At 41.8% G+C, this 25681-nt stretch overlaps 2 protein-coding genes across 5 annotated transcripts in view; one reads left to right on the top strand and one right to left on the bottom strand.

Annotated features, from left to right (window-relative positions):
- Positions 1 to 25681, top strand: part of LOC311430409 (uncharacterized protein) — a 237439-nt gene that overhangs the window by 34054 nt on the left and 177704 nt on the right. The window lies entirely within an intron of this gene.
- Positions 6710 to 20480, bottom strand: ICOSLG (inducible T cell costimulator ligand). Its single transcript, XM_084511490.1, has 7 exons — positions 20364 to 20480; positions 17483 to 17523; positions 15316 to 15678; positions 14500 to 14781; positions 12745 to 12921; positions 11557 to 11592; positions 6710 to 9269 (listed from the first exon to the last, which is right to left on the bottom strand). Exons 1-7 carry the CDS (start codon positions 20375 to 20377, stop codon positions 9259 to 9261), a joined length of 924 nt encoding a protein of 307 aa, XP_084367616.1. The 5' UTR covers positions 20378 to 20480; the 3' UTR covers positions 6710 to 9258.

Raw genomic sequence — 25681 nt, 5'->3', positions numbered from 1 at the left:
AGTCTTAATCAGGCTCACACCAGAAGGAAAGTACAAACTTTGTCAATATAAGTGGAAGACAGCAAAGTTATTTTTTTGGGTGAGGCTGTATAGATTTATTCTGTCTTCAGTCCAGGTGGACTATTTGTATCAAAGACTATTTATATCAGTCTGGTGAGCACAGATCTATGTACTTTAACTGGTATTTTGGGTTTGGCTATAGACTGAATCTTTCCATCCTGTGAGAAGCATTCCTAGTTGCAATGAGTTTCACTTGTTTCTACTTGTTTTGAGGTAACATGGTCCATTCATGCCGTGTGGCTAGGACTCTTAATCTAGAGTAAGGGAATACTTGGGTATGAAGAAATGAGCACTTGTGTTGGCTTTTGAATCATTTGATCAACTGCTGAACCACTTTCATAGTGCAACTAGAGCAGCACAAATTGAAGAAACATGTTTGCTTGCAAAAGAAGAGGTGACAGGCAGCAGCGCTGCTGTCCAAGTTGAGAAACATTAAGTCCTGGCAATTGCAGACATTTGGCAAGAAGCACACATACATGGCTGAGACCTAATGACCTGAATGTGCAAGCAGAAATGGGAACAAAAAAAATCAGCTCGACTGTGAGAAAAGAATGAGAGCAAAGTTGACATTTTGCTACTTCTGTCAGTTTGATCCCCTAAGGGACAAAGCTTCCAGGCTGACTGCTAAGCCACTTGTTCCTCTCTGAGATCACTTCTCTTTTATCACAAAACCTTGATGTGGGTGTCTGCCCATGTGCCCAGGATCTCAGACACTCATCAGTTCATGCTTTTTCTGCAAGAGTTTTCACGGCTTTATTTGCCACGAGGCTTCTGTGGGCTTTCCTGGGGAAAAGCAGGAAGCACAGGGAGGTGTTGAAGGCGTATGTTGCTCCAGGCATCTACTCTCTCCTACCCACTCAAGTGAGGCATGGCCTCGCCTGCCTGGCTGGGCAGGGCAGGGGCTGCGTGGGCTGGCGGTGACGCCTCACCCGCTGATGTGTGCATCACATTCCAGCCAGCTAATTTACAAGTGTAATAACACTTTTGTGGATGTAAACGGATTTCTCTCTGGCCTTTCTAACTGTATAAGCCAAGCGTTGAATGCCCATGCTGTGCTCTCCATCAGAGGAGAGAGAAATGTACTTTGGAGATTCAGCGTAGTCACATTAATGCCATTTGCAATCCTTATGGGCAGTTAGTTCATTGTTAATTGGAGGAGTGTCTTTCACTTAGATATGACAGAGAAACCATGAGATCCAACAGCAAAGCCCCATGCTACTTGGTTTATGCAACACTAGGTATGCCACGTGGTGTCTTTTGTGAGTTTTCCCAACCCAAAGCATACGTTTCTAATCAGAAGCAACTGGTTGCACACAATAACACAACCCTCTGCACGTGACACTCTTCCTATTGGGTCTGTAGTGTGCATGTATTCAGTTTGACACTTTTACCATGGAAGAGGAACTCCCTGGGGTGTTCCTATTGTTCAGGTCTTAGGCTGCTTTCCAGGAACACGTCAGCTTCCATCTTTTTTCTGCCATACCTGATGGTCTGTGACTGCACATGGACCCTAGGACTTGCATGGCACCCTTGAATTATGCAACTGCTGACAGCCAGAGTGGCTTGAGTGCTCCCCAGCCTTGCTTCTATTTGTGCTAGGCAGGGTGAAATGAACCACAGTACTTTTCTTAAGGAGCACTCATGTCTTTCTCCTTTGATCTCTCTGACAGCTTGGTTCACACCTTCTCTAGAGTGGAGATACCTCCCTGGATTGACTGAACCGTTAGTGTGTGGCGAGACAAAGTGGTCTAACTTTGCTCCTTGCTCAGTGCAACTACTAAGGTGTCCGTGATGGGAGTGCTTCCCTTCTCCATAGGGTGCACCAGCCCCTGGAGCAAAGGAGCTCTGGTTTCTGATCTCAGAGAAACTTGAGCATTGCAGAATATAGTGCTGCAGCTCCATCAGTTCTTGATCTTTGCAGAGGGCTTTTTGTTACTAGAAGGCTATACTCTCTAAATATTAACAACAATTGAAGGGCCAATTTTGCAGATGGTATGTGCAGTCCTCTACCCTCGACCTATCAGAAATTGGTCTAGCAGTGGGGAAATTGCTCGCTTCAGCAGCAGCTGCTATGCTGCAAGTGTCCAAAGGCCCTTATAGCCCAGCATCCTCTCTGTGAGTGTGACCCAGACAGAGAGCAGGGTGAGCAGAGACTTTGTGACTGGGGAAGCCTAAAGTAATATTTGTCCAGAGCTTGCCCTGGCCTTTGCCTAGGAGTGCTGTCAATTTTAGCTACTTTTCAAGAGAGGAAGCACATTTTTTTTCTTAGTGTGAAAGTTCAGGCAGGCTCAGATAGCTACCTCTTTAATTAATTTGTTGGCATTCTGCCAACACACAGGGAGCAGCATCCAAAAAAGGACAGAAAAGAATGTGTGATCTTGGCAATGAACAGCAACACCACCTTTGACTTGTTCTAGGGAAGAGGTGTGGGATGGGAGTAAAATACAAATATTTCCTCCCTGAAAAGTAAGAAGTCTGAACAAAGCAGTGACATTGGGATAACATTTGCATTCTGTCTGTGTCAGTTCTGCCACTCAGACAAGGCTAGATGTTTGTTGCAGGAGCCATATCCTTTCTCATCCATCTTGCAAATTCTGACCTTCATTTGGTACGTTGCTCCATTGCGTCTACCTTTGTGCAATTGCACTGACTGCTTTCATGGAATTTCCAGCCAAGAGACACGTTATATAGTTATTTATCTACAGGCTGAGTGCTCTATCCCATCCCAGCGTCTGGGTGCACAATGACTAAAAATGTATTTATAAAACACAGTTGGCAACGTGTAAGAGAGCTGGGCTTTAAAGTTAGACCTTCACTGGAGGAGCTTAGGGTCTATTTCTGGCTACACAGCAAAATTATTGTCTTGTGTCTGTCTGGGTGCATGATCTCGATGGTCTCATCCAGGCTGTGTGGAGCAGCATTGCCTGCAGACCAAAACAAACAAAACAAATCCTTCCCTCTAAGTCCACCCAAAAGGCATCTGAAAACCATGCAGGTGGGGCATGGGATCTGTGCCTGGGATCCCACACGGTTGCTCAGGCTTAAGTGTACCTATCACCCTTGGGACAGGCAGTTTTTAATGCAAAAACTGGGTCTTACCAGAAGTATGTGACACATGGACTACCCACTCTCCTTTCCCAAGGGTCTGAAGGCCTGCTGACACAGTAAATGTGACCACAGGGCTTGTTGGTCGACAACCTTTTCTTTTGCCAAAATTTTTGTTTCTGAGGAACTGCTTGACTTTGTTTGTTTAGAAATAATTTTCCATCCAGATATGTTGTGACGTGATAAGAATTGCTCAAAAGTGAAGTTAAAACACATTGTATGAAGCCTGTCAGCAGTCTCTGCTTTGCCAAAAAATGCTTGGAAAAAGCACTGGCTCGCTGTGTACATGCCTTGTGGTTTTTGTGGTTAATGATTCCAGCCAGTCAAGAGGATATGCTTGTTAATAAGAGCTCACTTTAAGCTCTGTTTGTACTTAAAAAAAAATACAATAATAAAAATTCCCACACAGAATTTCACCTCCAGGGAACTGGTGAAGTTTCACTGGGCTGGAGCAGATTAAATTTTGTTTTATTTTTTTCACTTCTCTTTCTTCTTCTTCCTACTCTCAGCTGGATAAATCTTTTCTGTGAGCACCACCTTGACAGGCAGCTGTCTCCCTCATGGTAGGCTTGAAAAAAGCAATCTTCCAAACAAAAAGCTTAAAACAAACAAACAAAGCCCTGAAGTTAAACAGATTTGCATTTTTATTTATTTATTTATTTATTTATTTATTTATTTATTTATTTATTTATTTTTCATTTATCATTCTGCTTTTTCCTGCTTGAGGACACTAGTTCCTCAGAGCTGAGCTGTGCCCTGACTTGATAAAACTCTTGATGGGGCTCCTGTCTCCTGAGCACATACCTGGGGCCTGACACCATGGGTCACTCTGGTCAGGGAGACCCCTGGGGACTTGCATGTCTCCACATCCAGCTGTCCTGTTCCTCCAGTCCCTCAGCTCCTGGGCATGCTCTTTGCCTGAGCTGATGCCAGGAGGCCTTCCTGGGGCGCTGACTTTGGGCCTCACACCATGCAGAAAGGGTCGATAAATGTTTCTGGAAGGGACTGTCATTTTATGGCCACCTGTGTTGCGTGGTTTGATCAGGAGCCACCACAGGGCTGGGTTTTCCTCATTATTCTGATGACAGTATTCAATAATATATGTCAACTTAGAGAGCAACCCCCTGTGCTGCAGATATTTCTGTATCTGGCACTATCAGCATACATGTGGATAACCAAAGAAAAACCTTTAAAAGTCTATGTTTATGATGGAACTTCTAGTACTTCACTGACACAGAGCCCTAATGTCATAGGCATTTCGTCATACTGATCTGAGCTGACTGTTTAATGAGGTTTCCAATACAGTGATAAAGGTGCTTTTTATTTGCCTTGTATTATAAAGGGAGCAACAATGCCTTGGAGATAATTGAGACACTTTTTGCCTCTGCTCCTTCACCTCCTTGTAGTTACTGTGACTGAAATAAGTTGGGTAAACCTATAATGCTAAGTTTGACCAAGAAAAAGGTGAATCAAGAGGAATACAATTGCCAGCATGATGCAGTGGAAAAGAAGTTTGTGCAAGCAAACATGGTTTTGTTTCAAAACTACAAACTCAGCCTTGTGAAAAGGCTCACATACAAGCTGTCTGTGATAGAATAGATCTCCTGGCAGAAGGAACTTTTAGTACTCACCCTCAGTTCATCTTGTGGCTGCATTAGTGTCACTTCTTACTAACATGTCCTTAAAGGTTTTCCGGTCTCTAATGAAAGACTTCCTTTCATCTTCTTTCTCTTTAGGACTTTGTTAAGGGCGTTTTTTTTTTTTTTCAATAATTTTTATTGTTTTGCGCAACACACATGAAAGTGTAGACTGGCAATTTATGAGCAGTCCTATTCAAAGCAGCCAATGGGTTTTGTTGATTTATGATGTCTACAGGGATGAATGCTGCAAGGAAGTAGACTTTCCAGTCCAGTAAGTGAGAGGAGGACAGAAAAATGTCTCTGCGTACTGGATGTTTCAGCCAAATATATGACACTGGGGACAAGACTTCCATGTCCTAGTTTTCCAATTACGAAAAGGCCTCAAACAGCACTTGAAATGACTGGAAAGCAAATCAGTGTTTTATTAATAAACTATTAGGAACTATTCTGGGCAAGTTGTAAGGTCAGCGTAAGTCTCTTGATAAAAGAGCATGTATCTTTAAGCAGGAATTTTCTAGGCCAGGCTAAAAGGAGAAGCTAAGGCTCTTTCCTAACAAAGTACTTAATTCTGTGATTAATGGTGAGGTCATGAGTAGCTCCTGGGAATTGTGTTTTGCAGCATGGGGCACTGGTTCTGCTACACCGCTTATGCTTATTAGTGGTGCCATTAACACATGAAGTGTTGGAAGCATTTTACTTGTGTTAGATGGCATTTGTACAAATCAATGCTCTGTCATATAATTATCTCTTGAAAGATGAATGAGAAAGAGGTTGTTGGTTTGTAGCCTGCACTTTCCCAGGCTGCTAGATGTAGAGAAGATGGAGCACGTGAAGTGCCTTTTATAATTCTGTGATGGGCACCAGTTTGCAAAGATTTTATCCTGAATGTCCCAATGGATGTGGTGAAGGTCCTAATGCCAGATCACATGTTGAGAGGAACATTGCCAAAGACCTAACAAATCTAATCTGTATGTATTGAGTCGGGGGGGAGTTCCCCTCCCTCTGAAGTTGAGCTGAAGTCAGTAATACTTTAGAGAACTTTTTCTTTTCCCTGGAAAAGAGGGGGATGCTAGAGATTACCCTTATGGGAGTAATGTGAACTTTTATATGTATTTGCCACCTATATGAAAAGGATCAACTTTGCAATTTCAAAAAGCAGTTTGTACGAAAGTTTCTTGGATGTAGTGCAAGCAGCTACTGAGAAAAGTGGTTGGAGTCAGAGTTGTTGAAGTGGAAAAAGGGAAAGTGTTTTTGAGTTTTTAGCTCACACAGGTGAAAGGATTTAAATAATAAACATGACTATAGGAAGGATGGATTCAGATCACTAAGTAGCAACATGGTTTCTCTTGGGGGCTTTCCACCTGTGGTTTACCAGCCATCCCACAATGAGAGCCTTTCACTTTTCTGTGAAAGTCCGTTTCTCAGAGCGTTCCCACAACGCTACACCAAGCGGTGCTTTCCTGTGCAAGGTGTTTATGTTGCTTGACACATGCAGTTCATGTATGCTGATGCCTTTTAACAAAAAAGGAAACAGAGTGATACTGGTGACCAAGGGCAACACTGACCCATGTCAGTGCAGTAAAATGGTTTCAGTTCTGGGAGAGGGAGGGTTTGTTGTATGTTTGCTCTGCTAGGGTGTTGTTGAGGTGGGCAAGAAAAGGATGTGTCCACCCAGGCTTTATACTATCTTTGGGCTACCGCATATCTTTCATTTCATTTGTTCAAGGTACAGAGCAAAGCTTGTCAAGCCTCTGTGTTGCATCAGTCCCTCCTCATCTGAGGGCTTTGGAAAGGAGCACTCATACACCATGAGGAATGCGGCTGACAGTAAAACTCACTTTAGCTGGGGCAACAGTTTGGAGTGACTTGTCTTTACATGCTGATAGACTTAGTCAGACATAAAGGAGAATTAACAGATTTTATTTAAAACTTAAACATGGTATGTGATGAAAAGAGCTGTTACTACAGGATTTCCAAGTCCTTTGAATGCTAACAAACAACTGTCATCTAGGATTTACTTGCCTCCAAAAATAGCTGGAAACCTAAACCAATTTAAAGCATGGATTTTGCAAGAGCAAGTTGTTGCATTTACATGTGTTCACTATGCACCATGAAGTAATCCAGAAATAAGAACCCCTTCTGGTCTAATTAGCTCAATAACATACGGGGGTCACTAACATCTCTGAACAGCTTCAGCTTCTTGCCCAGGCAGAATATAAAAAGGAAACCTATTTTTAGAAAAGGCTTCTGTCAGTTCTAACAGCATCAAAGAGGCTGCACAAACCAACTTTATACGATAAAGAGCGAGGAACTATCTCACTGAACCACTAGGAAATGGCTACCCTTAACATCGGCATAGGTGACGGTCACATTTTTATGGTGTCTGCAAGCTTGCATTCTTTCTTCAGGCAAATTCCATTTAGAGTTCACTGAAGACTAGATATGGACTCAATAGATATCTAACAGATTAATAGAAAAGGGAGGAGATGAGAAAAAGCTGAGACTTAAGATTACTGAGATGTTGTAAGTTACTTTATCTGACAAATACTGTGAGCTAAATGCTGTAACTGATGGCATATGTTACACTTATAGATTGGAAGATAACACAGGACAAAAATGGAATTAATAAATAAAACAAAGTAGTTTCACAGACAATCAAAGTTAGCAAATACACAATACATTTTTTTAACATTAACAGAGAAAACATCTTTAAAAACACTTCTGTACACGGCTACTTGCAATCTAAACAGGATCTTAATTATTCATTTGTAGCTTGGCTTTTCTTTAACTTCTTTATCCTATTTAAATTGGCAAATAAGCCTGGATTGCATCAAATGAGAGCTAAACTGACCCTTCCCTTAAATGCCATAGAGGCTGAGCCTGTGAGACTCCCACCAAATACCGACACGGTGGTGTGCAGTTACCAAACCCTGAGCCTACGTGGGGGTATTGTTTCAACAAAAGATAATGGAATTATTGCCAAATGTCTTGGGATTTTGTGTGTTGGGATAACAAGACAACAAAATTTATCTTTACTTCACTCATATTTGAAAGCTGATCTTAATACAAAAATAACATCCTAACTCATGGTTGACACTGGAGGGACTTCTCTATGCAGAGCCAGGTCAAACATGGCTGTGACATACTCATAAAAATGGTAGAATTTTAGTCTAGCAACCAGCACAGGAGAATCCAGGACTTGGTTTTAAAATCATCATCAGCACCTGCCCCAACAAGCTGGCAAGAAGTGCCCCACCCAAACAAGAACTAATGTAAATTCATCCTCCTTCAAAATCTACAAAGTTGCATTGCTATTTTCATCCATTTTGCTCCTGGATGAATCAATACTGAACCAGTGAGGCACAGTTGCTGGCAAAAGCAAGTGCAGTTCTTGGCTTTCTTTCCCTTTCACTTGCTTTAGCCATTGATAAACCAAGAACATTCACGGACAACGCAGCGATACAGTCTACGCTCCTGTTTCTTCAGTGGAGGGATGAGAAACAAGGAGAGGTATGGAAAAATTCAGTTTAAAAGAACTCTCTGTAAGCTGCTGGTCTTAAACAAAGACAAGCTGAACTGAACAGAGGTTGACCATAGATTTCGTTCCATCAAGAAAGGGTTATGTCCAGGTAGCCTGACAGTAGCATAGTGGAGAGCACTATTTTTAATCATTCTGATTTCCACAGACCGTTGTTTCACACAGCAAGCAATAGCTTCTGTCAAAAGTAGAAGTCCCCTTTTTGGTGGAATATTTGGTAAAGAATAAAATTTTAATATCAAGTGCATTTAAAGGAGCTTTCCTTCTGTTAATACATTCATATACATTTACCCTGTCATAGTAAGGCACGTTTTGGTAGGACTTGGTCAAAATGCTATAGCTATTTCTGTACACAATAACATGCATCTGGTGAAATCAAACAACGAAAGGATGTACTGTAGAGTGTGAAAGGTGGAAAAAGTCACAATTTCCATTTGCAGAAAGTCCTTCAGTTTTATTTTTTTTCGTTTTTAGCTGCCTCTCTTCACATTCAGTAGTCTTTGTTAGGTTAAGGAGAAGGAAGCTCTGTGGGAAGAGAGAACTTCCCATGCTCCTGAAACACGGTTGCTTCTCCTTGTAACAAATTCCTCAATGGTGATGACGACAGGATGGGTGCTCATCAGCTTTCAGTGCTCTGGCAAAGAGTACCTAAGTCCTAGGCTTATTGCTTTCCCCAGTTCAGGAGCTCAGAATGCTGACAGACTATCACAGAAGACTGTCCAAAGTGGTTAGCTCAGCTGGTTGGAACAGAAATCCAACAGATTTGGCTTTCTCTTTGTTGGAGAAGCTTTTTGCCATCAATCTTCCCACACTGCAGAAATATGCCACTTGTATTACAAGCAATGCTGCTGCTGAGATAGAGGGTGATGCTCCTCTTGACACACCTCCAGCTGCCCAAATTGTTGGCAGACTTCTTTAGACAGGTGCTGTGAAAATAAAGCGACATTTTAAGAAAAAGAATAAGGAAAAACAAACAAACAAACAAACACTGAAATAATCACATCCTAGAGTTGTTTTATCCTATGTAACCAATGGATTGAGCTGCAAAGCTTTAATGGATGTCAGTGGCACCTTTGGTTTCTTTTAAGCTACTTCAGAGAAAGAGATGCACAAAGCCTACTTGTGGTCAAGTGAAACCACCTCCCTGAGGCTCCTGTACAGGCAGTGGAGGGATCCCTCCAGAGAACAATTTATAAAAGCATCATTAGCTCCAGTTCCACATTTCTTCTCAGTGGAAGCATCCTGCCCCACCAACTGCAATGGGCATCTGGAGAGACTAACACTACTGAGATGAAGCTATTCTTTGCATCCTTCCTTCTCCCAGTTTCCTTTTTTTTTTTTTTTTTTTTCCTTTTCTTTCCCTTTGTAACAGCTAAGCTAGTGTCAATAGGTTCTTCATGTTTTTTTCAGTATTTGGGATTCCAACCCCCAAAACAATCTTATCTTCATAAAGTCAAACCACAAGAAGTACAAACTTATTTACAATGTTGAAAAGCAGAAAGCCACAGCAGAGCTTCCCTGTGGCTGCAACTTCTGCAGTACTTTACTCCCTGACCAACACACAACTCACTTGAAAATCTCCAGTAATCACTCAGTCAAGCTAGAATTTCCCCAGGAGCCCATCTTCTTGTCCCATGGCAGCACCAGGTATTTTGAGACCATTTCTGACAGATACCCTTTTCTTCTTTTGGTGAAAGAAAACAGGCCAGCAATGAGTCTGGACTGATGGAGACTTGACAGCCTGCACAGACTCCCTGAACCTTGGTGCTGAACTACTATGACCCATAGAAGAGATGCTTTCCTAACATGCAGTTTAAATCTTCCTTTTTTTAAGACTCTTGTGCCTTAAGTGTTGTTTCTGTGGGGTTAGTACAATAAATAACTTGTTCCATTTTCATAAGGACTCTCCAAAGAGGGTTGTTATTCTGTCCCTGCATGGCCTTGCCTTTTCCAGTCTAAACAAACACAGACAATCTTGCATCAGGTTTTGGACTCTTATTTGGGTGACCCAGTTTAAGGGTAAATTAGGACTGTACTGCCTCCATGTCTCCCATGGCTCTGTTGGCAGACAACAACCCTCAGAAGTAGGTCAGTTTCTGACAGCAGCGAACCACCAATGCTGCTGTCCCACCTCCTCTTCCGCAAATGGTGCAGATGCGCAAAGGGAAACATAGTGTCTGGAAGGGAAGTGTCTTTGTTTTGTTTTTAATGAACAAATTGTGCCATAGTGGCCTTCAATATAAAATAAATATTTACTCCTATTTATGCCACAGAGGTTTTTCTACTTAAAGAATAAGTCCAGAGACTACTTAAGGAATAAGTCCAGAGGTCTGATCACAGAGGGCCTGGTATAAGTCAGGCGAGGAAGAAGTTGACATTTAGTAAATAGCTAAGATTATGTTAATGCAACCCATAGGAAAAAAAAAAAGAAAATACTTTCTTATCTGAAGGACAAAATCTATTCTTTCTACATTAACCTCTACAGAAACAGTGTAATGTCTATTGTTGTTTAGCAAACAAAACTGTTGTGGGTCAGATTGCAATTGCATGACGGGTCTGGAAAACAACTGACCATTAATCCAGTTTTTATGACACAAACGTTTTAGGCATTTTTAAGGGTTGTTTTGCTTCTGCTTGATATTATCACTTGGGTTCATTCACAGCATCTCTTAATGCAGACTATATTTTCTGTTGCTTTAACTACTACAAGCTGTGGTAGAATCACAGTATTTTCTGTCTGTTCTGCAAAGACAGCTAGCCAGATAATAGTTATTTGCCTCAGTAGAACTACCAAATGAAACATAAAATAGGCAGGTATTTCATCTTCTATGTACTTTCACAAGTGCCCTGTGCTGAGCTTGTTTTTCCAAAGGTCCTGTTTTTTTGTCCTTTTTTTTTTTTTCACTCCACTATAGATGATAAATGAATTGCTAAACCAACTGGCCTGCAATATTGCAGTCTTACTTATAATAATATTGAAGGTCTGAACTTTTCTCATTTTTTTTTGCTTGGAAATGAGAGTACTTTTTTTTTTTTTTTTTTTTTCTTTTTTTAATTGGGTATGCACAGGCTGAGGTTCATCAACATAAAGTGTTTATAACATCCAGTAAATCTAACCCAAAGACTTTGTGGTGAATATGAGTACTGAAGTTATTGTACTGAAAAGTTAAGCAATTTTTGAGACAAATACAGTAGCATATTTTTAATACTTACAGTTAAGTTTTCTGTTGTCTTCATTTGGTTGGACATCTGTTGAAATAAATAAATATAGCGTGTTAAGTGTGGAGCATAGATAACCAAAGTCTTAACACTAATGGCATTAATATTAAGCAACATCCACCAATGCTGTAGGGTTTACTCTTCTAAATTCTTTTTGGACAGCAAAATGGGGTCCATCCTCTATTTGCTTACAGTCTAGGTCACTGTTTCAGCAAGGATACATTTTGTGCTTAAAGCAACAGCACTGCTCCATGTTTTGGGACAGAGTGCCCCTGCACCACTCTTGGGTTGTTCCTGAAGAGAGAACATGGCCCCTGCCAACTGCTACGGAGGCTGGGCAAGATTGTTACCCCACTTTCTCTAGGTCTTCTCTGGAGCAACTGTACTTGCTAGCCAGGAAGAAGAGGGCATGGTTTGAAAGTGTACCTTGTTCTTGCTTGTGAAAAGTGTGGCTGCCCCACTCCTTTTTCTTAGATGTTAGCTCTCATATCGCTGTAAAGTGGCTTACACTAAGTACTCATGTACATCAGCAGACTCAGTCTGGTTCGCAAGACATCTTTTAGAGCCACCTTTTCTGTCTTGCTAAACATTAAGAGCCCTACATATGGGCAAACGTAGATATACAAGTGGACACATGTATAACATGAAGTGACAGTGAGAACTTACAGCCATCAGCTATAGCAGTGCTTTACAGCTAACTTGTAGGAAACCACTTAGGAAATTCCCAGTGGGATCTCGAATCATCAGTTGCCCAGTCAGTGACTCTAAAGCTCTCTGGACAGACTTATCCTGATTTTTTGCTTGGGATTGGGCTAAGCAGAACCAGTTACTAACCCCAGTCCTGTTCCATGAAGGCACATCCCTTCCACCTGTCCAGAAGCAGCCTGCAGGAATTGCAGCTGAGAAACTATGGCCTGAGCTGGCACAAAGTCTGAGCTACTCCTATATCCAGCGGTTAATTTCTGTAAGGTTCAGGTGCATTAGCAGAAAATCATGCACAGTAACATGCTGTGGGGCATTATATGTCCTCCCCAGGGCACCTCAGGTATTTTGTACCAGTGTGATTTCCTGCTGTTGTATGCAGGGAATTTATTTCCTTCCATGCATTGAATAACGTTGCATATTTTGGCAAATGAAAAATAACCCTTCAGATTTGGTCACACAAATTAAGGTCCTCATTACCTGTGTATGACACTAGTTTGGAAGACCGATGTTTCCACAGCCAGCAGATTAACACAGCTAGAAGAGCTAGCAGAATGACAATAGAAATGATGCCAGCTGCTTGAGCACCTCGTCCACCTTTTTCCAGGTCTTTGTGACTTTCTGTATTAGAACCATTATTTTGCTTTTCCTGTGTGTCTAGAAAAAATAGAAAAAAAAAAGATGTAATAAGGCATAAGTTTGCACACTTCATACCAGGCAATTATTTGACCACACATTATGTAAATAAATAAAAATTCTGAGGGACTAAATATTTATGCTATTCATATCACTGTGATTATGGTGGTATTTTTTCTGAGCAAGGCATGTTTCTATCTTACATGGCTTGTTAATATAATCATACAGTGCCAGTTTATTCCTCTCTATCATCACACTACACAGGTGGATCCTTCATTTTCTTTCTTCTTTCCTGCCACTTGGGAGACTGCATATTTGAGCTTGTATCTCGACTCAGTGGGAGATAAATCTATACAGAATCTATAATACAAGTCTGATAGTATCATCAAACTGGGTGAAAATCTCTCTTAAGTTAATCATGAATTCTCGCTGACTGCTGAAAACTGAGTTTCAAATTACATCTCTTACTCTTTTTCAAGTGTGATAGTGCCTTTAGAAACAAATAAAAACTAATAAGATGAAGTTTTTTTTTTTTTTTTTTTTTTTTTTCCCCAGAATACAATATGGCAATGTCAATAAAAAAACTAATGACAATGCTACTTAGTTTTCCTTTAATTTGAGATGACAGCAATGGTATGCTACCACATAAACAGTCTATTGTTCAATTTTTCCTCATGCACATGATTTTTGTTCATGGAAACTGCATAATCTATATTGCTTGGCTATGTTTGAGGGATCAGTCTTGTTAAATTCAGAATATGCAATCACTTGCTTAGGTAAACTAACTGCAGATATCCACCAACAGTTACACAAATGGCCAAGCCTCCTTGCAGCAGATGCAGAAACCTGGGAAGGAAGCAGGACCATGCCAGACAGCTTCTCTCCACAGCAGGTTAGGGACTGTGATACTTACTATTGGTACTACAGTTGTAACTTCTCACGGCTTTTCTTTGTTAATGGCTTTCCAGTTTAGTGAAGAGCTGTGAGGCTAAATACTTGTTCTTGCTGTTGGTCACTTAGATCATCAGCATACATTTTATTACACTTGTGACATTAGGAGAGTTGTTCTATTGGGCTAATGCTACCTGTTTGTTACAGGCCTACTTTAAGCAGTGTGCTGAGTTAGAACTAAAGTTAAACTAACTTTAAGTAAGTTAAAACAGAACTTCAAAACCAAGCAGAGCACAAAACAAATATGAGTGATGCAAAGCCATGGGGCAGGGGGTCAGGAACCACACGTCCACTGCATGGCAACACTTGAAAAATTACTTCACCTCAAGCAGTCATGTTTGCAAGGAACCCAAGGGTAGAGCCTAGTGACTGCCTTGGGAGCAATAGCTGCTCAATGCCATCGTCACAACGCGCTTGATGGGGTGTTTGGCAATGTGGATCAAGTCAGAAGTAAACATTAATTCCATGGCAAAGCAGACCTAGCTTGAGGAAAAAAAAAAAACTGAGCTTTCTCAGCATTTTTTTTTAGAACCACTGAATTTTAGTATGCCCCTCATTAGAGCATGATAGAACTACTACAGATATATCAACCAGTGTGGCTCTATCCGCTATCTAGAAAACATGAAGATGTATCGTGAAGGAACTTACAGTTGGCTGATATATTTTCCTGCAGTCTTTTATTTTCTATGAAGCACTCTATTTGCATATCAGAAGTTGCTTTAACCTTCAGTGTGCTAAGAACGCTGTAAGTGCCATCGTCATGGAGGGTGATGATCAACTCTGATGGAAGCAAGCGACTGTTGTCCGTCCTATTTATCCAGTAAACATTTGGTTCTGGGTACCCGTTGTCAGAGCTACAGCTGAAAGTCACTTCTCCAGTACTGTTACTGTTTGTTACTGGTCCGCTGAGTATTGGTTGGCTGTAGCTAGCTGGAGAGAAAGAGAAAAAGAAATGTTTGTCAAGATTTTGAAACGTATTGAAAAGACAGAACTTTGACATGGCTTCTGAAGCAGAAGTTCTGGGTTTCACAAGACCCTCACAACTTGAAAAGAAAACATATACAGGCTTGGTTCATAAGCCAAAGATCTGAAAGAACTGCTGGCAGGGCAGAAAGCTGAAGCCAAACCCCAAGGAACAGAGCAACTTAAGTCGCTGTCACCCAGTCATGTGCAAGAACATATCAATGAAATATTAATTTCATTTCACATTAATGAAAAGCATTCCATATTAATGAAAGTCAACTTGAAAAAAAGCCCAACACTGGATAAATAGTTGTTACAGCTGCTCTCCCAGTTTTAGATTCCCCATCTGTAGCATTTAAAATAAGCAGATTTCATTTCAACAAAGTATTGAAGAAGGTTTCTAACTCAAGGGTATATTTACATACAGTATTGAAATGGCACTAACTGGAAAAAACAGAGTTAGACTTTGGGCAAGTACATGCAAGTGGTAAGAGTTCTTACCTGCTAAGCTGAGAACCACTTGTGCCTGGTGAACTACTTGGGTGTATTCATTTGTCTGCAGCACTACACATTTGTACTTGCGCTCATCGCTCTGGCTGACATTTAGTAGGAGCAGAGAAAAATCGCCTTCTCCCAGTCTGTCCCACAATAACTGAGTCCTGTTTTTAAAGTGAATACATTGTTCACTTTCATTGTCTTGACCGGAGATCAGCGCATGTACTACTGAACACTGCTCTTGAACATCATCTATTTGCCAGTACACCCGTAGATTATTTAAGCTGAGTTCTTTTCCTGGATAAATGCAACTCAGTGTAGCATTATCTCCAAGTTTACTGATAACAATCGTCTCCTCCAGTGCAGCAACTATAAAGATAAAAAGAGAGGGAGAACAAAGGGAGTTAGTATTAGTATTTATAACAGGCAGGAGAGTATTCTCACTTAGTGGTCATTTCATGGTCATTCTTACGTCCTGACTTGCTCCTTTTCGTCAGCACCTAATTCTCTACTCTGTACTTTCCAAGGTACCTTTTACAATACCAAGCCTCCTGATTATTTCTTTCTGAGGATCAACTCAGGGAACTAAGTGTTCCCTGCCCTATGGGTGGAAGGCAGACAGACTAAACTGACTAGGACTGACTGCAGACACATATGCAAGTCCTAACGCATTAATAATCACTTTTTTTTTTTTTTTTTTTGTTTTAATGAGAAAAATGCCAAAGAGAAATCACGAAGACTGGAAACCCTGATAAGAAAGAGTGCTTCCATTATTTTGAGACGAAAGTAATTAAAAACGCAGGTAAAGAAAAACACAAAACAGCGTGTCTCAAAGTGGGCAGGTCATAGCAATAACCTTTTATTATTACCAAGGGTGTAACCCTCTCAACAAACATACTCAGATGGGAAACTAGCATGCCCAGATACAGATAGTGACACATCTATTAGACATGCACAGCCTCTGAGAATCAGCTGATATAGGCTAGCACAATAAAGAGCAGTTTTCCTGATCTCCAAGGAGGACAGAGGCAGCCTTTCACCTCTCCTCCACCATAGCAGCTGGAAAACCTCCATTGATACTGGTTGCTGAGACCAGAGCAGTATATGTAAATGCTGGACTGGGTAAAGGAGGGTGAGGCATGGTGCTGGGTGAGAGAAAGAATCATGCTGGGGAGTGAACTAGGGAAAGAAGGATGATGGCAGTGAAGGTTTAGAAGTGTAGATCAGAGCGTGGTGTGGTGGGAGGTGACAGCGTGTTAGGTAAAGGGCAATATGTCTTTGTGTTGATGCACTGAACTCCGAAGGAGCTCACCCACAAGTCTGAGTTGGGCACTCTGGTTTAAAAACACCACTGAAGTGAGCTCACTGCTTTCAGGGAGGAAGGTTGTATCTGTTCTCCAGGCCCTCGTCCTCTGCTGGGTGCAACAAGAAGCAACAAGGTTGAACTGCAGCTGGAATGATGCAGCTCAGGCTTGGGGAAACCCCATGTAGCAGCAGGAAAAGTGATGCTGTAGAAAACTTTGCCTGGGGGCACCTCATTCACTGGTCTTCTTTAGGACAGGCCAGCCAGCATCAACTGGGACTGAATCTTATACAGTTTGTCCTGATTTTGGCACCAGGGGGCTTTCTTGATGACTTTGTTGAGGTTCTTCTCAGTCATTAAGCAAGAATGGAGGAGAACAGACTCTAAAAATATTTAAGTATCACCAGGTGATGTCCTTTAACCTTATCTTTGTTCTGAAAGGGATTTTTGGAACTGTAGTAAGAGACTTACTAATACTGAGCACTGAGATACAACAATGTATAATCCTAGCCATATTGTGAGTATTGACTTTATGCAAGCATGTTAGATCTGTCTATCAACAACCATTTCTACAGCCTCTGGCTCGCACTCAGAAATAAGTACAGGGGGATATTTGTGAAGCAAGCACAGCAATCTGAACAAGAGCATCCATATGATGCTTTGCTAGTCTCTGTATGGAAACTCATTGAAATTGATTTTTTCTTTCTTTTCTTGATGCATGTCACAGGAACATTTCACATTGAGGAATTCTCAAGAGTCTTGCTGAAAACATGCAGATGCTTATATTACACATATTGTGACTAATCTGCTCATTTGCCAAACTCTTGTAAGGAGGACAGCTTAATTTTAAATGAAGTGTTCTCAACTTACCAGCTCTCAGAATATGAAGGGACAGTAACAGAAATCCACAGCTAAAAAAAAATAAAAACCAGAGATGTTATACAACAGATGTTAGCTTCCCTATTGTTTACATAAGTGATAAACATAATATTGATTGTTTCAGTATAGTAGCAGAAGTAGATAAATTAAGTACTAGTGGCAATTATGCAAATTCCCATTAAGCATTTGCATTTTTTGACAGCTGCAAAACTTCTTGTTCAAATAACCTAATTGTGGGTGGGTGGTCAAGGCCACAAATAGAAGCAAAATGCACTAATATTGGAATCAGAGCACCAGACCTGACACCAGTGTTGTGCCCATCTTTCTTGCTACAAACAAGCTATGGACTGGAGATCCAGCAGTCTCTGCCTGGTACTGTGATCACTGGGAGGGAGAGCAACTGCATGGGCTTAGGTCCAGGTCAAGCCCCGCATCCCGCTGTTGTGCTGGTAATACACGAGTCACAATTTTGTTTTGTTGAAGGACAACAAGCAGCTGACTGTGCTGCTCACAATTTGTGAGCTCAGTAAATCACATAAACAGGAAATGTGTGATAGCACAGAGTTGTCCGAAGGTTTTGTTGGAAAGAATTTGGCACATTTTATTACTCCAGAGGGATAAATCAACAAGAAAACCTAGTTTATCTGTAAAGCACAAGTGATTTAACTCTCATCCCACAGGGCTTTGAGAAAGATAAATGTGCAGGACTTTCCCAAAAGTTAATTTAAAATAGCCCTTCAGTGACCATACTTAGCTATAAGTCATGCTCTCCAGACTTCTGTGGCAAGGAAGATGCTGGAAAGGTCTGGGGATGGAGCTGCGTGCCTGTTTTCCCACCTTGATGTTGCCCCAGGTTGCAAACCCGAGCCAATGGGCAGCAGGACACCTGCTCATCTCCAGTTTCCCCAACTTGTTTTTGCAAGCTGGGGCTTATGCTGGAGTGTGAGCTCACACTGATGGCTTCCTCTCAGCCCTCAGCCAGGTCCAACACTGAACCAAGGGTTGGGAGTGAGGGGGAGAGCTCCCAGCACCCCATGCCCACCAGGAGTGAGCCCCAGGGTCTCCCACACAAGAGCTTTGCTCCTTCCCAGCTCTGCTCCCACCAGCTGGCAGGGCCAAAATTGAGTCTCCTCTGCTGGGGAGAAGGGTCTCACACTTACCCTTACCCCTAGGAAAATTATGATTATTTGCCCAAACATATTTGGCTACCCACGAAGAAAGCAAAGGGCGTCCTAACAAAAAAAAAATAAAAAATCAACCTACATTTGAAGCCCCACATCCAGAAAATGAGATGGGCAGAGTTTAAGAAAGAGTCAGTGTACTTTTATATGAGGAAAAAAATGTTTATTTTCCTTTTTATGTTCTCCAAACTGGTTTCATAGATGAGATTAAAAAAGTTTAAGTGGATGTCTACTGTGCAACATTACTGCTCTAACACTTATTTTAGCAAATCTACCATCAGCTCTAAAGTCTCCCAAGTAAACACACCTAAACACCCCAAGGAGGCAGCTCTGCTCCTTTTTGTGGCTGCAACTTTTGGTGCGTGGGGTTTTATATTGTAGTTTTGCCGTGTTTGTATTCTGTGCAGGAAGATTAATATACTTTTTGTGCCAGGCTCATGGATGTCTGCCTTGAAAAGATCACCTGAATGGAATCTTAATCCCGCGGTTGTGTTTGTTTTGCTCTTTCCTGCCTAAATTAGAAACTATTGATATAGTAAGTCATTTGAATGAAATACAGAACAACAATTGATACTCTCTAGGGGACTCTGCAGGGAATTTCCCAGGCTAGGTATTTGCTGATGCCAACGAACTTTCATCTAGTCAGCCAGCGCTGATTATTTGATGTATGTAAACAAAGCAGGTTTTGATTTGCTATTTTAATAGATAATGTCACAGTCAAGATTGAACAGATCTATAGACGTTCATCCTCCAACTAGCAGTTTGCAGCTGTGATAGTCTATGGGCTGTCTCATCCAAACCTTCCCATGGAGTAGCTTTAATGCCGAGCTCCTAATAGAAAAGGGGAGAAACTCTCGCCTGCAGAAAAACCTGTCTTTTGTCCTGTATGTAGGCTCTGATCATGCGTTCATCACACTGTCAGTGAACTCCGCTAACCTCAGGTGTAATTGCATTAATTTCCATTGAAAAAAAAAAGCTTTAAAAACATTTTAAAAAACTTTTTAAAGTTTTTTTTTTTTTTTTTTTTTTTTTTAATTTCAATTCTTTCCCACACCTTCCCCTTCTATTTTTCTTTTTTGATGTCATGTGAAACGGGAGAAAGTTGCACTTCCTCTTTCATACATTCTTGCTCAGTGAGCTTATTCTTACTACCACCTCAACGTTTTCACACGCTGCTTATTTCAGACCCAAGGGATGCTGCCGTTCTGGCACAAACTAGCCAGACAAAAGATGCCCTGACCCTTGTAGTAACAACTTCGGGGCTTTTGCCCCACAGACTCGCTTCGTGCCCAGCCTCGCAGCAGCACAGCTCCTCTCGCATCCAACAGCAGGTGCCCCAAGCGGCGGCTTGGCCACCCGGCTTTTCCAACACCCGCTTCAAGACAGCACCAACTTAAGCAACACGAGCTCGACTGCTCCCCACAACCCCTTCAAGGAGCAAAAATGTTCCTAAAAGGGCCAGCCGGCCCCGCGCAGGCAGGGCTTTGCCACCACCGCCCCGGGTCATGTCCTAGCAGAGGAGCCCGGCGCCCCCCGTGCTGCGGGTCCCCGAGGTGCCCAGCCTGCCCCCGTTTTCCCAGCCCACCCCCAGCACAACATGCTGCCCGGGGAAGGGTAGCAAAGCCCCCCAGCCGCTGCCCCCTAACCCAAGCGCTCCGCAATGCCTCCCACCCCGGGGCCCCTCCGCTCACCCCCGCGGTTCCATCGCAGCCGCGCCGTGCCGAGCCGAGCCGTGTTGTGCCGAGCTGAGCTGAGCTGAATTGAGTTGAGCCCGCTGCTGGCCGGCTTTAGGCCATTCCCCTTTCCCTCCCACGTCTCCTCCCGCTGGGGATTTCCGCCTGCAATGCTCGGCCGGGGCCGCGCCCCGCCGGGGGGGAGGCTGCCGGTGGGCGCCCCTCACCGTCGCCTCGGGGCTGGCACCGCAGCCGTCGGCCGGTCGAGGCTACGAGGCGAGGGGCGACTTGGGTTGCGCCCACCCGGCTGGGCTCTGCCACTGAAATCGGGTTTCGAAACGCGTTTCAGAAATTAGGCTTGCTGCTGCGTGGTTAGGCAATAGCCCCGAGCACGGCTTGACGCGGTGGGCGGCGGCGTAGAAGATAAAAAGCTGCCATAAAACCGTGTCGATAAGGGGACTTGTTGCAGGAGCCGGGCGTTTCAAAGCCATGGTTCCCACTTGCCAGCAGGTTCGCTTCTGGCTCCCGATGGGTGGCCGCGTTTGGCATTGGGCACCCCCGCCGGCTGGGACTCCTCCACCAAGGTCGTGACAGGCAAAGCTGCACAAATAGACACTAAAAAGGGATTGCCACCTTAACTTGGTCTTGGTTTCTTGGTCAGCCTGGGCATACCGAGAATTTTGCTGCGGAAATTCCAGGATTGTGCAAGGCCCGTAGGTCTAAATGCTATTTCTGTTGCCAGCCAGGGTCAAGAAGGAGGACTCTTGGCTTCGGGTGCCTTAGCCAGCATTGCTTCAGCCTATCTGTGTATCGCTGATAGGCTGCAAATTAGTAACCCGGTCCTGGGTGGGTAGGCTCAAACTTAAAGGAAGATAAGAATTACAGTTGATATAGAACATGGTGGCAGCAGCCAACTTAACGTCTTTCACTGGAACGTATCCTGATGGGGTATCCTAGTTTGAGAGCTACTCCTTGGGTATTTTATGGGTGGTATTAAGAACAGTCACTCGGTGAACAGGGATGCACATGGAGTCGGTTCTTTGTGGCTAAATGTTTCATGAATTGAAATGCTTGTGGCTCAACCTTATAGGCAGGGTTTTAGACTTCCAGATATAAAATTGTGCTTACCAAAATGAATAGTTTAAGTGCACTCTTTTGATGCAATAATTTCTATCTTCCATGCTTTTTTTCACACATAATGGGTAAAAACAGTCCATTGCTACACATGCATGCCAGTTTGGGCAGAAAGGAATTTCAGAAAGAGAGAAGGAATATGCATGAAAGGCAAATGTGGCTCAATAGGTGGGAGACTCTGTGGGATCTAGATAGGTCAGGTGCCAACATCTTCTTTGCCTGCATCGGGCTTTTGAATTGTTTTGCCTAAATCCCTGAGGAGTTTTTCATCTATAGAGCAGCTTCATATTCTCTTCTATTTCCCTTCTAAATGGAGTTTCATGAACACTCAGCTTTAGGCAGGTACTCAGTTGTGTCTACCCACAGAAGTCCCCAGCAGTCCTGAAACATGAGGATATTCTTCTGCCAGTGACTCCATTCCTATAGCATGCACTGAAACACCTAGTGGTTATGAATACAAGTGGGCTCACTCCCAAATCACTGCCATGGGATGCAAGGTGCTCTTTAGAGAATGCTCCTCTCTTTCATTACACAGCAAAAAAAAAAGAAGGAATTGCAGTGGGGAACTATTGTAGTTCACGTGGTTCCTTTGTTATATTTACACAGAAATACATTTTTATTTTCTAAGACACGGTTTTGTTAATGTGTTACTTACTCGCAATTAGGATATTTGGCTTTGTGTCAAAATATTTTTTTTTACCAAAATTTATGCAATATTTTTGCAAAAATATCATAAAAAAAAAAAAAGAGTACCTAGAGTAGGAGCTACTCGAACTGTTATGTAGCAGACTGTTTTAAACAGGTATGTCATCTAGAGGAGCAAAACAATCCAGCTTATACACTGCATGCAACTGCAGAATAATACTAACTAGAGAAACATTGAAGTGGTATTGCTTACATTAAGTTTGGGATGCTTATCAGAGAATACAGAAAAACAAAAATCTGCAACTATTTTCACAGGACAAAAACAAGTATCTGGAAAACTGACAGCTGACCTCAAGCCAAAGTGATCTTATGTCAGAAAGAGCGGGTAGTACCCTGATATTAACAGAGACTGACTCACTGACCTTAGCTGGACATCCACTGTAGGGGGAAAAGTCAGTGCTAAATTCAGGTACAGGAAAGGCATCCAAATTTTCAGTGGCATGGAATATTTCTTTCAGCAGATGAATTCTGGGATAGAAAGCTTTAAAGGCATGATAAAAATTTGACTGGTGGAGGATTATGTAAAAATTGTCTAGCATTTGTTTTCTAATAATATTTTTTAGTAGAGAGGTTTTCTACCAAAAATATAACCAAACTCTCCATGACTGCATTGCTACTCATACATGAGACAGCTGCTGGGAGGAGGTTCACAAGGAGAGAAGCACGCCAGTGCATCAAGTATCAGAGTATCATTAAAAGGGCAGAAAAAACCTGGAAGTGAGATTGCAGGAAAAAAAGCAAATGTTGATCATTGATTTTCAAAATAAAACAATCAACTGAAAGTACTACAGTATACCCAGCATGGGTTAGGGTGCTTGTATGTTCTGTGTCACATTTGGTTGGTGCACTAAACACACCTTGTTGGTCAAAAACAGCGACATATCACTTTATTTGTCTTTTGGTATGCCATTTGCACAGAATAGATGGCAGAAGAAGGAGCAGAATTTAACAGAATTATCTCTATCAGTGATTATTTAAGCACATCAGCACTCTAGGAAAACACCCAAAATCTAACAGTCCAAATGCTAAGTTGCAGAGAATGTAATGTAGAGCTTAATCAGAAGAAAATAAATTGCAGAGCAAGTGAGCTAACTTGATAGCAGAAAAGAGGGGTGAAAGGCAAAATCTAAATAATGTAAAGGGGTAGAACAATCAATCAAGAGTAGCATTAGAAAATGGATTGAACACTAAGGATCATAGTTCTCCTTTCTTCTTGGAAACATTACAAATTAGCACTTGAAGCAGAAGATCACTGCCAGATAAGCAAAGACATATTCAAATGGAATAGGGGTCCTGTGTCCTTGTTGTTCTTTCATCCATAAATATTTTACTGTGCTGTGACATTTGAAATATACCAATTCCTTGTGGAATGGACTCCACAGATTTCTGGCTTTTGTACTGTGGAGATTTCAGTACTTGAAATTAAAGCTAGTAAAATATGACTTGCAACTGAGAAAAAAGTCAGGATTAAAATTACAGTAGCACTGGCTACTTGTTCAATTTTATGTACAAGTAATAAGCAAAAGAAAGTACAAAGCATATTACAACATTGTTGTGGTTAACCCTGGCAGGCATCTCAGTCCCACACAGCTGTTCACTCGCTCCCTTCAACAGTCGGATGTGGGAGAGAACTGGAAAGGAAAAAGTGTGAGAACTTGTGAATTGAGATAAAGGCAGTTTACTGGGTAAAGCAAAAGCCATACAAGCAAGCAAAACAGCAAGGAGTTCATTCACTGCTTGCCATTGGCAGGCAGGTGCTCAGCCACTTCCAGGAAAGCAGGGCTCATCACACATAACGATTTCTTGGGAAGACAGATACCTAGCTTTGAATGTCCCCCCAGCCTCCTTCTTTCCTCCAGCTTTTATTGTTCAGCAGGATGCCATGTGGTATGGGACATCCCTCTGTCTAGCCTAGGTCACCTGTCCTGGCTGTGTCTCCCCACAGCTCCTGTTGCACCCCCAGTCTCTTTGCTGGCAGGGCGGTATGAGAAACTGAAAAGTCCTAGGCTCTGTGAAGCACTGCTCTGCTACAGGTAAAACATCAGTGTGTGATCAATACTGTTTTCATCACAAATCCAAAACATAACACCATACAAGCCACTAAGAAGAAAAATATCTCTATCACAGACCAAACCAGGACAAATGCTTTTCCATGTCTAAAGAAAAATGAGTAGAGGTAGCCAGGGGAAGAGAGACACTGTATCTTAAAAGATAAAGGACAAGGTGAACATAGTTTGCAAAAAAGCAAATAGTTTCCTTGGCTACTGGAGACATCTGGAATAAAACAGCAAATCTGCCTGCTGAGAACGGACTGGTGATGAAATGAAAGAAAAATGTGATTCCGTATAAAATGTTGCATGATTCTAAGAACACACATTGAGATGACAAGCTTGGCCTGATACTATGGAAAAGAACTGCCAAGAAATACATTTGGTTAAAGTGAACGGACTAAGAGAAAACAATAGTCTATCTGTCCTCTCTTTATGTTCTCTGTCTGACAGTTTGTTGTCACACTAGTCACTCAAAACATTGGCCAAAAATATCGCTTTGAACACCCTAAATTTCAACACTGCCTTGGGCAAAAATGGTTGCATTGTAAAATACTGGTGTCAGAGAAAGATGCACTCTGTCAGCATGGCAGCAATGACAGTTGATTTATTTATGGAAAGGACCATAATATATCTAATTATGTTGTTAGAAAGGAGTGATAGTATTAACATCTTTATTAGTCATGTGTAATGGGATAGCTGATTTCCTGTTTAAATAAAAGCAAGGAAATAACTTGGGAATAGTTTTACCTACTCACTGTGTATGAGTGCTTTGAAAAAAAACAGTATTGAGAACAGTATGTAATTGCTTAAAATGTTTCTTGAGCCTCTTCTGCTTAGTGTTCATTGTCCTGTGTAGACCTCCTGTGTTGTGAGTGATCCAAAGCAAAAGAGTACTCTTGTTGACTGAGTTGACCTGGCTCCTTTAGTTAGTTTCATTTCTGCTAGATGTCTTCCAACTATGCTAATAGATGCTAATATAATCACAGTATCTTATTGGTTGGAAAAGACCTTCAAGATCACTGAGTCCAATCATCAACCTGACCTCCTGGGTTCCATCTAGAGTGGCATCCAGAAATTATTATGAAACTTGTTCAGACCAAAACAATGCCCATCACATATCTAAAGGATATCATGTATCCTTTATGTGCAAAAATCTAGCAATTTTTGCAAAATATTCACTGATATGAAAATATTCCTCCTTCAAGAAAAACATTTCTGTATTCTGGGTACAGTAGTATTATCCAGGAATTTGTCCAGACCAAAACAATATCCATCACATTCCTAAAATAACATTTTAATGTTGTCTTTAGAATCAAGTATTAGAAAATTTAGAAAAAGGCTTATTTCTCCCCATAGCCCAGTAAAATAGGAAACCATGTAACACAACAGGATGTGATATGAGTGCCAAGTGCTGAGAACAGGAACTGAAATCTATATGTCTTATGT

This window comes from Aythya ferina (assembly GCF_964211825.1).
Source record: "Aythya ferina genome assembly, chromosome: 1".
Lineage (NCBI taxonomy): Eukaryota > Metazoa > Chordata > Aves > Anseriformes > Anatidae > Aythya > Aythya ferina.
This window is presented reverse-complemented; position numbering and strand designations above follow the sequence as displayed.